Genomic DNA, 17,613 nt, shown 5'->3' on the forward strand with positions numbered 1-17,613 from the left:
TTATAATTTCCACCATAGTCGTAGCTAGGAGCAACAAACACAGCACCTCACACAAGGAGAAGAAAACCCGTCAAAAGTCGTGCATTTTCTTGCGAACAATTTTCATTGGTTAGACGCTTTAGTGCCTGCTACCGCCTGAAGGGGGAAATTCAGAAATTGTCTTTCTCCCCGCCCGTAAAACGTTCAGCGTAAAGGTTCGTCCAATGAAATTTGTACACAACACTGCCTTAGCGTGTTTAAAGGCTAGCTGCGTTCTCCTTGTGTTTGTTGCTCCTAGGTCGCTGTAAGTACCAGCTCATTTCATTTTGATGTACTGTGTTAAATGATATTGTTGGACGATTTGTACTATCCTGTATGTACAATGATGTATGCTCAGGTACAGTGATGAGGATAGCCAGAGTTCCTACACAGTACTGATGAGCCCCAAAAGGCCGAAACCGGTCTACTGTTGGAATCTGGCTGACTTTGATATACAATGATGTATGCTCAGGTAGACAAGCGCCCAGGGGTCCATAAGCACCGTGATCAGTGGCGTAAGTATTCTATAGGGGCGACCGACCAATTTGTCAAAGAAATTGTTGATTATAAAATGTAATTCTTGGAAAGGGTGTCGAGGAACCAAATTCCATTGACCAGCCTTGTCATCGTAGAACATTTTCAGTCAAAAACCGCCAACTTTTCCCAAAAACCACACACCTTTAAAACACACCCTTAAAGTCACAAACCGCTAAATCTTCCGGAAAGTCACAATCCAACGCCAAAAAACTACTCCTAAAGTCATTAAAATATTTATTTACGTAGAAACACATACGTATTCATTACAGTTGTTCCATTTTAAGTTGCGGTCCTATTATTGTAGCTATGCCGCTGCGTTGGTCAATGGCACCAGATAGTTGCTCTTCTGGGTTAGATGGGTAAGTACCGTAAGTTGATTTATTTATGGTCGTAGCTCATAAAATTCATGCTACAGTTTATTAAAATAATTTGGTACACTTTTTTTTTCTGTTTGGTAGACTGCTATTTCCATATTAACCAAAAATACAACACAATGGGGAAATTGATAAATGGCAGATAAAAATCCTTCTAAGTGTTTAATTTTTGACGTTAAAAGCAATTTAACCTGAGGTATTTGGTAAGCCAAATGTTGCTATAATGTCGGATACCTGTCGAAACAAAACTAGCAATAGATTTGTGCTATAATTCGGCTATATATTTAAATCAACTAAACACTTAATGTTTTTGAATTTTTAAAGCTAAATCATATTTAAAATAATGTGCTCATTAACTTGAGCGAAATACCAGTCATGTTGTACCGCATTACAAGAAGAAAAAACAGTGACAAACAAGTCATGTTCAAACACCATTATATTGAATGGAGTTTAAAGTTTAGTTTAGTTTGCGGGAAGTTTCGTCCAAAGTTGTCTGGAAACTTCAAATCAGACGTATGTAAGAGAAGCCTACGCTATAGGACATTGCAGATAAAGATAGAGAGAAAAAAGTTTCCTTCTCCCAAAAAAAAAGAAACTTCGAAGTAGGGTCATTTGATGGAACCCGCGAGAGAACGACGATAGAGAAGTCCTTTTTTTGGCCTCCATAAAGTTCTCGTGTTTGGTCGTTCGTAAACGGAAATTGTTCTCGGAGGGAAGCGCAGCACTCGGACATTTCAATCCGGAAATGTTTCGATCATTTTCGCCGCGCTTTTTTGCTGCTTGTTCGCTTTTCCTCTTGACCGGCCCTTCTACAAAAACGGTAAACCTCAGAAACGGGGGAAAACCCGCGAAACAAATAGATATTTGGAGAAATTCACAGGAGGGAAGTAAAACGTATTTTGCTCTGTAGACCAAGATAACGTAAAGGTATATGATTTTGCCTTTTCAGTATGCATAGTGCCGCGTAGCGGCAAATGTGAGAAGTTCATAAACTGCTAAATGTTCGTCTGCTAATCAAGCGATAAATAGAATAGTTAATAAGGTTATCGCATTGGCCTCTACGTGGCTCTATATAATCTGGAAAGGTTAATTTAACGTTCACTCTCCCATATTCTTGGGTCTTTTGAAAGATTTTTGCTTTTTCATATTTGAAATAGCACCGTGATCGTTATAAATTTGAATATTTGTTCAAGCTAAAAGCAAAAAGCTTACAATTTGCCTCTAAATCATATTTATTTATAATGAGGAAACAGTGGCAACACCAGGAATTTCATGTCAGATAGGCCAAGCAAGCTAGTATTATTTTGACCCTTAGAAGGATTTTGGTGTCACTTTTTTATTACCTAAAGCTTGAAATATATGGTAATTCACACTTAATATTTCAATAGACCTTTCCATATAAATGTTCGTTACGGTAAGTGGGGGAAGGAAAACGGTTTTTGCAAGGATGATTTAGATCAACGTTATATATATTACTTCTTGTTTTAACCCTCGCTTGACCCTTGAGCTCGGTGTGTCGTCTGCTACTTACTGTAAATATTTACAAAACACGGCGGATTAAAATTAATCCAAGTGATATAGTTAAATTTGTTATATCAAATTTTTAAAGTATAAAAGTATTTCGTTTACTTAACTAGTCATAAAAGGAGATTATTTAAATATTTAAAATAACGAAAAATTTAGTATGGTTTCGATGATGTTTAACCTTGGATTAAAAACGTGTTACTGGATATTGCACTCTACCTTCGGCAATGCATTCTCGGGCGCCTTACGAATGGCCCCAAAAAAAACGGGGCGGGGTGGGGTTGTCATGGAAATGGTGATACAAGTAAATCTGGGCGCATGCGCGTAACGTACAGTGATTTGAAAAAGTTACTGGTTTTTTCGCCATTTAGATCCTTCTTATGATTATTTTGTGGTAAATATAGAAATTACGAGAGATTTATAATATTTGCGCTAACTTCAAATTAAGCAAATACTATTGAAATTTAATATTATGGGAAGAACTAAGCACTGTGCTTATCCCAAATGTAACAGCGACCCCAGGTATGATAGGAAACCACATATGTTAGGGGTATCCTTTTTCGCTTTCCCATTGAAACTAATACCTAAAATTATTAAGACTATATAAAATCTTACAGTGCGTTATAAATACAAAAGAATAGAAGTTTGATTACGTTTTAACGTACCTGAAAACTGATATAACGTTTTTGATCCAAGCTGTGTGTAATTCCCGAGGGGCAGCTCACTCCAATGATTATTAGGACACCCCTCGTATGATTAAATCATGATTAGATTAGATTAAAATTAAATCTGTAGCTTTGGCTGTACAAAGATTAAAAATGATTAAATCATGACTAACTTTTTAATCATGATTATTAGGACACCTTGTAACAAAGTGATCTGCCCCTCGGTAATTCCTTAAACCTAAAACGCCGTCTTGTTTGTATCACCAAAACGCGAAAATTCAATAGATGGCGCGAGCGGCATCTCAGACTTTTGAAAATCACTAAATTCCCGGAGTGCAATATCCAGTAACACGTTTTTAATCCAAGGTTTAACAGTTTATAGCTTTGTGAACTAAGGCTTAACATTTCATTGACAGCCACAGTAGTGTATCAGGTAAAGATTATTGTTTATCATAAAGTACTAGCTAATAAGTATCTAAGAATTAACAATACTTTAGCAGAGTTGATATGAGTATTGCAACAATAATCCATTTAATTAGTATTGAAAAGAAATCAGTTTGAACTCCAAAATCACTAAGCCTAACCCAAACTCCGTGTAAAATGTTTGGGAAAATCTTACTGGAAAATATAAAAAGTACAGCCAACGTTTTGTTTAGTTTTGGCGAAATTGGTGGTGGGTGACGCAAGATCAGGTTCTTTACAAACTGGAACAAGACAACACCAACTATTTAACACCTCAGCTATGTGCAAACTTTGTAAGGCATCTCAAGAAGATCTATCCCATGTCCTACTTCTTTGCCCTGCTATGGAGGTTGATGAAGACATATTCATATGGCGCGTCCTTAACCAGAAGACTGAGTTAGCGGACATTCTAGATTTTAGTAACGATAATTCTGATTTTCCTATGGTTAAATATATTCTGACATTCTGGAAAAAAGAGACGGATAGAAAATGTCGGGAGTATCACTAGTTAATTAGCAATAGATAAGTCTACTTGTCACCTATATCTCATGCTTCTATCCACTTGTTTCGCCTCCACCATCATAGCCAGATCTATGCCTAATCACAAATATAATTGTTTATGTATGTGGACATATATGTGTGTATATATTCAATCAGATTGAATATTAATAATAAAAAATAATTAAAAAACACACAAGAGATAATAACTTTTCTTTATATATATATATCTAACCTTTTCAAACTTCAAACTATTAGTCCTAAAGAAAAGTTATTATCTCTTGTGTGTTTTTTAATTATTTTTATTATTAATTTGTTGTTTATGACTTACTGAGTAGGTGTATTACTTATTATCATTTATTTATGCTACTGATTGTGCTCCCACGATCAACAAATAAACCTTTATCCTTTAAACCTTTAGAAAAAAAAACAGAGAAAGCACGTAGAAATATTTTATGGAAAGGCTTATTGTTGTGCACCGTGTTAAGAAATTTAGTAGAATTCGAAGAAATAAGCGAGTTTCAATAACCGCACCGCCATCTATCGGCTTTAAAATTAACTATCAGCATGGTAATTTTCACAACAAATGGAAGCTTAAGCTGACTTCACACAAAGTACCATCTTCGACTGAATTTTCGACTGCGAATGTGTCAGATATTATTGAAATTCGCTTATTAAAATAACTTACAAAAGTGGTCGCTAATTAATTTAAAACTTTAAGGGGATCTTTCGAATAATATGAATATATTTTAATTTTTAATTTAAGTTTTCGCAAATCATATAATTATCACAGTTCTTCTCACAGTTTTTCTAAATATTGTTGTCTAATTTAATTTTTTTTGTAGTAATTATATCTCTGTCTCGACGTGATGGGTCACGAACCTTTTGTCGGGCAACTAAAAGAATTTAAGAACTTAACTATCGGACAGCAAAAAGCAACATAGAAATTGATAACTTGAAAACGTTAGTGCTTCAATTAAATCATAGATGGCGTTTCTGAGACAGATGGGTAAAAATAATACTTTCACTTCAGTGCATCGCTTGCGAAATTCGGTAGTATCGAAGGTGATGGAAGCTACCGGCCCGTGGTCACAAAGTATTGGTCATTTATTCTCGAGGCACAGATGAATTGTAAAATGCTTAAAATAGTTGATATTTAACCCTTAAATGTCTTTAAAACGTCCTAGTTTTTAAAAATGTTTATATGCAACACTGTTCGGCGATAGTTTTCGACTATTTATAACGGTTATCATCTTTATTATGAATTGTTATACCCTTTTTTTAACAATTTTGACAAACGTTTTCTCTTATTGTATTACTAATTTTGTAATATTTTTCCTTTTTCTCCCAACTTTCTTCCTAAATTTTCCTTTTTTCCCCATTTTTCTTCCTATAATTTTCTATATTTCACTGATAAATTACCCATAATTCCTTTAAAGGATTCTAAAATATTCTGTGGTCACCCTGTCAATATCCCTACGCAGAGTAATTTTTATATTTTACTTCTTTAATAGACTCGTAAAAATTTTGAGCCATGAAGTCCATGATGCGGTGTCCACATCCGCGATTGGGCATGAAGATTCAATCCCAACGGAATCTGCGAAGTCACATGTTCATTTTAATGGCCTAAATGGAGGTAAGTCCTATTTTGCGGAAATAATATTTTGCATACTTTGCAAACTAGTGCGAACTGGCTATTTTCAAGAATAGCGCCCCCTCCTATATATTTGTTTCTATTGTGCTATAATATAGTATTTTTCGCAAGGAATCTATTGCCGTTAAATCTTTTTTCGGAAATGAATACTTAAGGAGATATTGTTAATTAAATATTATCCAAAGACTATACATTGGCACCTGATGGCGCCGCGCACTCACTTCGCTCGAGCGCTGGGGGTGCGCGGCGCCTCCCCAACCCCATACTAAAAAAAGTCAGGTGAAATCTATAACGCGACCTAGAGGACAGTACCAAGCCTTACGCTTCAAGTATATAATTTTAAATTAACTATATCTCCGTAAGTATTCATTTCCGAAAAATAATTTTAATGGCAATAGATTCCTTGCGAAAAATACTATATTATAGCACAATCAAAACAAATATATAGGAGGGGGTGCTATTCTTCAAAATAGCCGCATGAGCTATGTTCACAATAGTTTTGCAAAAGTATGCAAAATATTCTTTCCGCAAAATAGGACTTCCCCTAAATGGATAGTTCTCTCTGGTATAACAAATACTCACCCGCGTAGACTATAACTTGTAGGCATTGAAAGTCGAAATCAACACAATTAGGTATGTGGCAACGCGTGCCCTCATTAAAAAAGGGCAACAATAAAAATCTTTAAGACTCTAATATTTAAATGTGAATAATATATTTATATATTATATATATATATATATATATATATATATATATATATATATATATATATATATATATATATATATATATATATATATATATATATATATATATTTATATTCAACTACTACTTTACGTTTTATAATTTGAATTTTTTTCATCGATTTTTAGTGTAAATTTACAACTCCCGGATAGTGTCGAGTTTTCCTAATGATTTCTTTATGGTTGGCCCCCACCCTAGTCGAGTTGATTAGTATATTTTTATAACAATTCTTTTACGCTTGTGGCGCCATCTGTTGCGCGTAAAGTGTAATAATGTTTGTGTTTTATACTTTATACTTATCAAGCGTTTCTATAATTATACGGAAATTAAACACAAAATCGCGGCCAATTTAAAACGTAGAAATTTCCGGTTCATAATTAGCATATATATCGACGTATTTCATTAATCGCTCGAAATATTGAGCGAGTATGTCGGTAAAAACATCATTAGCCAGAAAACCAGTTTCGGTTTCGCATCCTATTTGAAAATGATCATTTTGTTTTTAGTCGACCGATATAATTATGTCTACGCTTTCGCCAACATTAGCTTACATTTGTGTCACAACGAATATGGTTTTGACGATTTTATTCAACCAATTTTGAACCCTTTTTTTTTAGAATTTCGTAACAAAACAACACATTCTTCAACTATTTATTTTCTATCGATTTCAAAACGTGAACAAAGAAATATGTATAGTTATTTTTTTTAAATGGGAGAGTTATTAGCAAGACGCTGTAGCGTTACGTAGTAACTTTTAATCGATTTTTATTTAAAGTAAATCGCTGTCGTTGATTTAACCGCCAACAAAAAAATGTTTAATTATTTTCGTCTAAAATTATCTCATCATAGTTCGACCCGTTTGAAATGCTTCGTGATATTTCTGACCATTGGATTTTGGTCGGCCCAGTTGGTCCATAAGAATCCGTAGCTGTCTGGGTCGCATTTTTCATCGGGGTTAAATTCGAAAGGCGGAACGGAGCCCTCTTGATACCGTTCGAGGATTTTTTCTAGTTCGTGCACAACCTGAAATGTATTGAATTTCTCGATTGAATCATTTTCAACCCAAATCGCTTTTTAGCGTGCTGAGGCTCTAAAATGTACTAAGACAACGCCGTTACTTGTTCGTTTTGTTTCGCGATGTTTCGATATTCACACGGGTCTTTCTCGATGTCGAACAGCATCACCCCCTCGACTTCCGCCAAAGGGACTGGCCCGCACGTCACGTTGAATTCGTTGTAGAATTCTTCGGTCGGACCGACGAATTTCCTTCCCGTCGCTTTTATTGCCCGCGCCACCAGGGAATCGTGGGCCAGTTGAGGCAAAGAGGGTCGAAGATGGTCGGTTAGCACCCCTCTACCAGATACTCCCATCCTAGAATTTTATTGTTCATTATTATTATTATTTAAATTGCGGTGTAGGCTTGGCGGTAGCGTAGTCAGAATTTCGTCCAGGTCAATGGCCTAGTTACCATCGATTCGTGAAATAAGATATGTCGGAGTCTAGATCTCCGGTGACTAATTTCCACGATTCGTTTCTGATTCCTCTCATTTAGAAAATGGGGTCGATGTTCAGGAGCACGTCCGTTCTCGGTGATTTCCCGTTGCTCACCAGCGATTCCCACACGCTGACCCCGTCGATTTTACCCAAATTCTTAACGTCGCCACCTTTAAATATTGAAACGCAATTATTTGTCCGTATGAGAATACAAAAAGAGGGTTACTGAAGGCTACCCGCTGCTTGATAAAAGGTTGGCAGCCAGTCCGTGATATGCATCAGCTGTCTTCTGGCGCTCTCTTGGGAATCGCTGTTGGAGACGGCGGAACTCCAAAGAAGGCCGACTCCTCGAACCCCACCTTCCCACAAGTCGAACTTGGATCCTCGCAGTGGGAAGTTGGACGACGCGCTTTCGAGGTCCGGTCCGCAACCGACTTGCGAGCAGTAACCTTGAGACTGGGCCCCGTTGTCCGTCGTCAGCGCCACGATGGTGTTGTTCAACATTCCCTTTTCTTGAAGGGCCTTGAATATCTCTCCAACCGAGTCGTCCAGGCTCGCCACCATTGCTGTTACAAATTACAATTTTAGAACGGTTTCAGTGGACACACGTCGTTCTATCAGAAGTGCATAATATATCTCTTAGGAGACAAGTATCCATCTGCCTATCCCGATAATATTATTCGCTTGAAGCATGTACCTACGCAGGCTCCCGTTAATTTTTCAAATAAATCTGTTGAGGAAAAATATTATGTGCGGGGCTAAGGTCGTCATTTATCGATTTTCTAATACAATACACTATTTTACGAAGTCGGCCATTTCATTACAAGCCTAATTTAAAATAGTACAGGCAAGGACACCTGCACGTGCTCATCAGCTCGAGACGTCGCGTGCACTTGACCGCGTGAAGCGGCCTTGCATGCGCTATTTGAAATCAGACCCGTAATAAAATGGCAGCTCTCACAAATAAGAATATAAAAGAGTGTATAGTGCTTTCTATAAAGTAACGTGGCATTCTTGTTTAATTGTTGCTCTTACGTCACAGTCTCTTGTCTATGAGCGCGCGCTACAGTCGCGAGGAATATAGATTTTTCTAGCGCGCGTGCAAATTGCTCACGTGAAAAAATTCTAATAAAGTTGGGTCTTGTGACCTAAGAGCAACATTTTAACAAGTTGGGCAAAACCACGTTTTATTCTATAAAATAAACTATTTCATCTTCAAAAATACGGTTTATCAATAGGAAAAAGTCACTTCGCATTTCCATTTTTCACCTATTAGCGAAGAACTAGACTCGGGGAAATTAGCGCCCTGCGGAATCTGCCTAGCTAGGGATACTTCTCTCGTAATAGATATGTTATGCACATCTGGTTCTATGAATTTGAATTTACCGGCCATCATTCTCCTATTGTAATCAGGAATATGTGCAAACCTCGAGATGTATTTCTCGGGGGCCTCCAAAGGGGAGTATTGGTTCCCAAAGTGGACAGCGGCGTGCGCCAAGTAGAGGAACAGTGGCTTAGCAATGACCAGAAAATATTGTTACTGGAAACGGCGAATTACTCAAGCACTATCTAATAATAATCGGCTAATTCCCAAGGCACCACTCTAGGCCCAAATAAGCTAGTGACTTTTAATGCTATTAATTCAGGTGTCCGGGTTCAATCGCGTAGGAGGGGAAACCAAAGAATTTGAAAGAAAACTTTTCTAACCAATGGAACGAGAATTTGCAAACTCTACGCGGATGGAGTAGTTCCTAGTTTTCACCCCGTGCCACAAGTTGGGCTCGAACCCGGCTCCTCTTGCTGCGAGGCTAAAATGCTAACCCCTTCGCCACCGCACTTTAGTTCGGCATATTTAACACATAAAAACTTGCCAGTCGAGTTTACTAACGTGGTTTTTATCTTACCTTCAGAGACAAAACCCTCGACTCTCTAACTTAAAAATTGATAATTATCCAATTACCATCGCTGTATCGTGATTCCTGATCGTGTCAGTCGCTTTACTCGTGAAAAGATCCGTCGTGTAGTGGCCAGTTTCGTTCTCGACGGGTTTCGTATCGTCGTGTAGGTCCAAACCCCAGTACGGTGCCTGGTTCATCGTTTAGTTCGTGTTTCAATATTATTTTCAATAGGCCTATAAGGACGTTACCTTACTTCTAAATACGTGTGATCGAAATATCCAGTAACGGCGTTCCAAAATCCGTAGAAGGAATCGAAACCTCGCGATGTTGGCAGATACTCTGATTTGTAGCTCCCCAAATGCCACTGAAAAACCATCGTATAATCTTTATTTTTCAATTTCTTGGCCAAGGACAGTAACGCACTTTTCCAATTCCTCGAGTAGAGTAGCCCAAATCTTTTAAATGTTCCGGTAACATTTTGAACTTGAGAGGAATTCCCAGAGGACATCGTCCCAAGATGACCAAAGTCTGCGTTCCTGTTAATTATATCTCGGTTTTACAAATAGGAATTCAGACTGTATCATTTTTGTATATCTGAACCGGTGTGTATGGGATAGTATCCGGTCATCAGGGCTGCTCTGGAAGGAGTGCACAACGGTTGAACGTAGTACTGGTCCAACACCAAGCCATCGCTGGCCATTGCGTCGAGGTTGGGAGTTGGAATCTCCGGAGAACCGTGAAAGCTCACGTCGTTCCAGCCCTGATGGAACATTTAATTACTAGATATAAATATTAATATCGTATACATCCTCTTTACCAAGTCGTCGGCAACAATCATGATAATGTTGGGTGGTTTCGTTTCCGAGGAACTTCCGTAGTTGGCAATCTCAAGGAGGATAGTGGATATTACCAGAATACCGACTGATTTCATTTTCTATATTATATATCATAAAATTAAAAGACCATGATAAAATCAGTTAACGTTTCCGGAAATAGATAAAACCAACCAGAAATAAGAAAAGTTAGTTATTTTTAAAAGTTCAACTATCTTACCTTTCTCGTCGGGATTATTTTCACTTATTAGAATCGCATTCATTCGCAGCCGTTTTACTCCAAAGTTATCAGCTTGAAGGAAGTCATTGAACTTGACTGATGTCGTTTAAGGGAAACATTGAGAAATTTAAAAAAACGCATGTTTATCTAGAGTTCTATAGCTTGAATTGTTAAGCACTCTTTGATTTTGTAATTACGAGGTCTTGTAATAAAAATAGGCGAAGCTAATTTTGATATTGCTAATGGTTATTAAGATAATTGTACCGAATTATGACTGTATTGCCCATACACCGTTTATGCCGAAACTGGCGAAATCGTGCTTCACGTGGTTTTTGTATCGTTGTCAGCACAGTTAAAACTATAATTGTGCGAAGTAAATTTTATTTCATCGTTTAGTTAATTTTTAATTGACCTTGTAAAAGTACCTAAAATTATTAATATTTTGGTAAACTATTTAAATACTTTGAAAATCTATAACACTCAAATTAATGGTAAATTTTTATACTTATTTTCTGTCAAATGATAAAATAATTAATCAGTTATCTTAAATTGACATTAAAATAATGAGCATTAAACTTCAATAAGAATGCGCCTGTTCCTTTAGAAAACCGTTCACCCTAGGGCTTTGTGAAAGGTAAGCTGCTTTGGAAAATTTTTTAAAGAAATTTTTTTGGCAGTTTTAATGAATAAATCTTACATAATTTGTGTTGGAATACTTGAATTTTCCCGCACTATATTCTGACCCGTGGTTTCTTGTGTTTTGTTTATTCTCTCTCTCGACCTCCTCGCCCCGTGGACTTAGAATCCCGATAAATGTATAACTATACGCTTATGTTTTTGTTGTATTTTCGTTGCGTATTAAAAGGCAGTTCTCTTTATAAACGTTAACCGTGTAGATGTGCTATTAATTTTTAGCTAAGTTTAATTTGTAAATCTGAACAATTTGTTACATTTGCATTACATACTTGGTGAGAAACATTTAACAGTAGAAACTAATTTGATACATTCTTGGATAACTTATATGACTCAAGTATTAACGGATATTTATTAAGGCGTTATCTCATATAATACGGGCTTACTTAAGGCTCAGCTCCTGCGTTAAATTCGCGAATCATGGTCATCGCCACCTCAAATAGGTGCTTCTATAAAATACGGGAGGTCACGTGTAAATGGTTTTTCTACGTCATTAGCTATGGTTATTGAAGATAGAGAGCGCGAGCTCGAGTTGGTATAGATTTTGGAATTTGAAGTCACGTGCGATACGCGCGTGCCAATGAAGTACTAAAAAGCTTAAGCTCGTGACGCGGAGAAAAACATTTCAAACTTTTAATTTTTTTATTGTTTTATTTTATGGAAACATGTATTAGCATATGTAACATAAGTATGCCACTAGCTCTATTTCTTCACTAACGGTTTGTTTCACAGATATTGCGTCATCCGTACCCTACGTAATATTTGACGTCATATTTGATATCATATTTACGTCATTGAATCTCAAATTCCGATAATGCCGTCGCCCAATTAGCTCTACATCTGATAAACCGACGGCCATTATTTTAGTAAACAAACCAGTTTGAACAACCAAGGCTTAGGAGCTAAAATGAACTACAATATGGTGTCAAGTTCTGTAAATGTATTTAATTTGCAAATTAATGAAGTTCTCGGAGACTCACGTTCTAAAATAAATTTGCATTGTCAAATAAAAGAAGCAGGTTTATTGGAAAAAGTAGTTGAAATTCAGGTTTAGCTTTTCTGGCAAGGTTGGAGTCTTTGCAGATTCTTTTAAGCCTAGGCCTAACTCTTCTGGCTTGATATATATGGGTTTTAATAACGCTGGTGGAATATTCCACTTCGACGACTTTTTCCATTTTCGGAAAGCGATCACTTATTGATCATTTCCCTCACCTTTTTTTCTAAGTTACTCATTATTTAACTTCATCCGCACAAACCGAGCGAGTTTATAAATTTCAATAAAGCTACATTGGGCTGACTAAAATTCCGACGCAAAAAATTTCCTTCTCAATTTCGAGGTTTTTCATTGACTTAAATAAATATGTTACTAGCCAATAGTGTGACTCTCAAAATTACTAGGATGAATAAAAAGGTTAAAATCTAACGTAGTCCACCATTTTACTGGTCCGTGGTGCAACAAACCGTTAGTGAAGATTTTTGAATGGAATAAAGCTACAGTGGCATACTTATGAGTAATTATGTTACATATGGTATTAGGATACGCCCGTGGCTAGAAATAGGACAGAAAAGAACGTTACACATCCGAGAAATAGAACATTTTCAATGGATATAACCCCAACCGATAATTCTTCCAACTTCCGCGCGTTTTATTTGGGTACATTTGTTCGAATTTCATTCGTCCGAATGATCATTTTTCCGAATGCCGGAAAACAGGATCGTATGTCCGAAAACGTATTTTCATTTGCCCGAAAAATTTATCACAACTTTTGTTGGTGCTTTAGTCGTTTAATTTATGTTAACTTTACTGGAGAATTTCATTTGTTCGAATAATCGTTTGTCCGTTTTTTCGAACACTAGGAATTGTTTTTTTTTTTAAATATTAGGTGAAATCTATTCGCCAGTCCTGGACTGCTCAAAAATTTCCCGAAAAATGGCGGCCGTAATGGGCATGTTACTTAATTTATTAAATTAAGATATATCAAGCTCAAAATCCTCATCTGATGATGAAATGGAAGTAATCAGAAATGTTTTAAGTACGGCACGAAATTTCCGAATGAGTATAATGAATTATTATAGTTAAATTGTTAATCGTTATCATGATATTGAATTCAAGAGTATATTTAGAGTTAGGCCTATCATTTACGAAGTCAGAAAACTTGGTAGCTCAGAGCATCTGAACATTTTCCAGGGATGTTTCATTACTTAATATTGTAATGGTTTAAATAAAATTGTAACATAATTATAGGGAGTGGAAGACAGGTATTGTCACCAGATAAACGTCTATTAGTATTCATCTGGTTTGTTAGACATTGGAGTGTATCATTCCATGAAACTTCAGACAGATTCAACATAACATAAAACAGTGTTAGAAACATCTTAAAAAGACTCAATAATTTTTTTTATTATGTGTGTGCAAGTATAATTCGATAGCCAGAAGATAAAGAAGGCTTAAAGGGACGGTTTGAACAGATATCAGATTTACCTAATTTCCAGGGGATTTTAGTGAACTCTTTAATCTAATTCAGGGCATATTTTAAAACAAACCTTGAGCAAAGGAAAAACATTAAAATTATTATAACCGTAAATTGTCAATTTGTATAGAAAATAAAGGATATTTACCATTGATCCATCACCCAATAATGTGTTAATTTGTTTTATGGTTGGCCTGTACTTGTAGACTCTTAAATATAGCGATAAAGTAAAATGAAAATCCATTTGGAGGCAAACCAATTTTATTTGTTTTTATTATTCACTTTCTTACATTTTAATCCCCTCATAGTTGCTTACTTCTTTGCCTTATTTACAAGACACAGGTTTATCCAGTTGTTGAAAACATGTAGGAGTTGTTCAAATTGTTCCCAAATCTTCGTTGGGATTTCTGAAGGCAATAACTAAAAATTCAAAACCTTGTGGAGGATATACCTGTCTAGTTTTGAAAATAATACTGAATTTTTGGCATTTATTAATATCACAATGCTTGTTGCAGTAGATATACATTGACTAGTTTAGCCAGCTGTAGAAAACTTGTAGGAGTGTAGACTGTACGCGATAAAACTATCTTCACTCCTACAAGTTCGGTACACATTTTGTACCACAGGCTTAACCCATCTAATTTCTATAATAATACTTGTTAATTTCACAATGCTTATTATACGCAGTCAGTCAAGAATGAATTATTGTTATCTGAGATTTAACTGAGAATACGCCTGAGACTGCAAGGTGCGCGCTGTCTCTCCCCCTTAGCCGTGAAAAACAAAATTAAATATAATCGATTTAGTTTAAGGATAATGAATAAAAACTATTAAATAAAATTTACAGCGGCCTAAGAAAATACAATGGGCACACAATGTATGTAAATAACATCGGATAACTTCCATAGCGACAAGTGTTAGCTGAGACTAGATTCTACGCAGAGCAATATGCAGACGAGTTTTCAGTCATTTGGAATTGGGTTCTCGCCAGTACCTGCTTTTGAGTAAGTACTGCTCGGACAGTCCCGAACGATCCGAAAACCTGTTCTCGAGATCGTATAGTTTGCGCCCGAACTGTCCGAGAATTCTATATACGGCGAATAGTCTGCGTCGGGACAGTCCGAACGGTTCTGGACTGACGAATAGTTTTCACCTATTGTTAATATAAGAAAATAGTAACATTAACGTGAACCTAACCTAACCTAACCTAACCTGACCTAACCTAACCTAAAATATCCACAATATTCAACGCAATTCCCACAAAAACCAGCAATAAGAAAGACTTATTAGCGACAGAATTCGGACAAGTGATGTTACCGATTCGGACGAATGAAACAAACAAGTTGTCCAATTCGAACAATTGAAAAATTTGTTAATTCGGCGGTTCGGACGAATGAAATTCGAACATTTGTTCCACCGTTCGGACGATTGAAATTCGAACAAATGTACCTACCCCGCGCGTTTTATTTCTTTCAATGTTGTTGGTTTTCTTTTTAGCTTATTGGTGTTACTATTGTTTCGGTAGCAGTAAGACCACAACGATTTATTCATTATGAAATATACTTTATTTATAAAAATACAAAAATAGTGTGAAGCGCGAACTGATAGACCCGGCCGGCTGTCCAGTCGTCTCGTTAGAGAAGGCTCAGCCTCTTCGGCTTCTGTCTTTTCTCTTCGGCCCTTTGTTATGACGGACTATAACGTGTACGACTGTACGTCTTATCAATGATGCTTGGTCGGTCCGTCTACCTATCCTTAGTTAGCATGTGACCAAATTTATCGCTCTCGAATCTACAAATGTGTGACGCGAAATTTACACTCCGTTTGACTATTTCTTAAAATATGTAAATAGTAACAGAAAAGAGACCGAATTTAAGCACATTTTAAAAACAAAATAAATTTATGAACGTGTACTTCTTTCAAAGTCAAATCTTATGTTAGACTCGTGTTACTTATTAGTTTTCTTCGGCTCGAAATGTGTTTTCCCATTCTTACACGGAGATTGTTAAAACTTAAATTAGACCTTTTGCCTTTTATCTATCCTTCGATTAATTTTTTTATCGTTCGCCCTTTTTGTATAAATAATCATCGAATTAATTTATTCGTATTTTCTTTTGTTTTTCCCATCGACATGTAACTATATCATAGTTGTAAATAAACCGTTGTTGTTTTAACCTTAATGTATGCCTCTTCAATTACTTGAGTTAAATAACCAGTCGAGTTCCAATTTAGTCATCTGAGTTGTCGCCCCCCTTTCCCTTTGGTAAAACGTTATATCATTAAATTGGTGCCGAAACCCGGGATTGTTGAAACTTGTGGATTGCCGGGCAGCAGATCATGGCGGATCGACTGATCAGGATGCGAGGAACAATAAAGAGCGTAACGAGCAGGCTGGTAAACACTCTGGAGGCGGAAGTAACTAATCAACAGGCGGACGAAGCTAAAATTGAGAAACTGCTGAATCAAATCGGACAAAAAAGCTGTTACTGGAGCAGTACGACAAGGAGATTCAAAACGCTATAATTAACGTTGAGGATCTGGACTAGGAGCTCGAGGACTCTCTTGCGTACGTGGATCGGATCATTGAAGTAAAAACAGAAGCGCAACAGAAACTCCGACAACTTCAAACTGTTCCTCTAGCTTCCAACGGCAGAGGGACAATTACCCAGACCATTAAAAAAAATTTACGTATCTGCAGTCTTATTTAGAAGGTCCGGCCTTGAGAGCTGTCATGGGGTTGCCGATATCCGAAAGCGCATATGACGAAGCTATCAGTATCCTGAAGAACAGGTTCGGCTGCGAAGATTTAATCATCGACGAACATATGAATAACCTTCTGAAGCTAGAAGTGGTGAAAAGTTCAAACGATGTCCTGGCATTGCGAAGGTTCTACGATGCTCTGGAAGTGGAGATTCGAAGCTTAAAAACTCTGGGTGTTGGATCGGATACGTATGGTGCTCTATTCCGAACCATACTGAAAAAACGACTTCCACGAGATCTCATTTTGGAGTTCACCAGACAAAAGAAAGGGCAAGTCTTGTGGGATGTTATGGAGCTCGTGGACTATCTCAGAACGGAAGTTGAAAGTCCAGAACAAGCTGGTGCCTTCCTTGCCTTCGATTCGGGAGGCAATAGAGAAATTAATACAAGAAGATCGGAAGAGAAGAGTAGATCAAATCGTAGTAGAAATTATGTTTAATTCAGAGAAAACGGCATGGTATTAGAAGATAAAACTTATTTTATACAAGACGTTTCGAGCCGAGGCTCTTCTTCAGTCGTTCGTTAGTTTTAATTTGATTTAAAATTTTACCACGCGCCATATTCAAGTTCTAATATCACGCGAGCAGAAGGTCAGCGTGTTAAAAAATAAACAAAAGTTTTACTGATTTTAACAATTTACGTGTGTAATAGAATCAATGTAACCGATAAATCCAAAGTATATGTAAGTCAGTGTGAATTATTAAAATATAAATATAAAATAAAATAAAATTTTAAATCACAATATTACCCCAATTAGTTACTTCTT

At 36.6% G+C, this 17,613-nt stretch overlaps 1 protein-coding gene across 1 annotated transcript; it reads right to left on the reverse strand.

The window, feature by feature from the left end:
• Positions 1-8,026: 8,026 nt before the first annotated feature.
• LOC149932959 (arylsulfatase B-like) lies at positions 8,027-10,801 on the reverse strand. Its single transcript, XM_090157204.1, has 8 exons — positions 10,688-10,801; positions 10,471-10,630; positions 10,294-10,406; positions 10,124-10,234; positions 9,933-10,058; positions 9,359-9,485; positions 8,209-8,538; positions 8,027-8,142 (listed from the first exon to the last, which is right to left on the reverse strand). The coding sequence occupies exons 1-8, from the start codon at positions 10,799-10,801 to the stop codon at positions 8,027-8,029; spliced, it is 1,197 nt and encodes a 398-aa protein (XP_090013330.1).
• Between the last annotated feature and the right edge of the window lie 6,812 nt (positions 10,802-17,613).

This window comes from Leiobunum rupestre, chromosome 8 (genome assembly GCF_980474605.1).
Source record: "Leiobunum rupestre chromosome 8, qqLeiRupe1.1.hap1, whole genome shotgun sequence".
Taxonomy (NCBI): domain Eukaryota; kingdom Metazoa; phylum Arthropoda; class Arachnida; order Opiliones; family Sclerosomatidae; genus Leiobunum; species Leiobunum rupestre.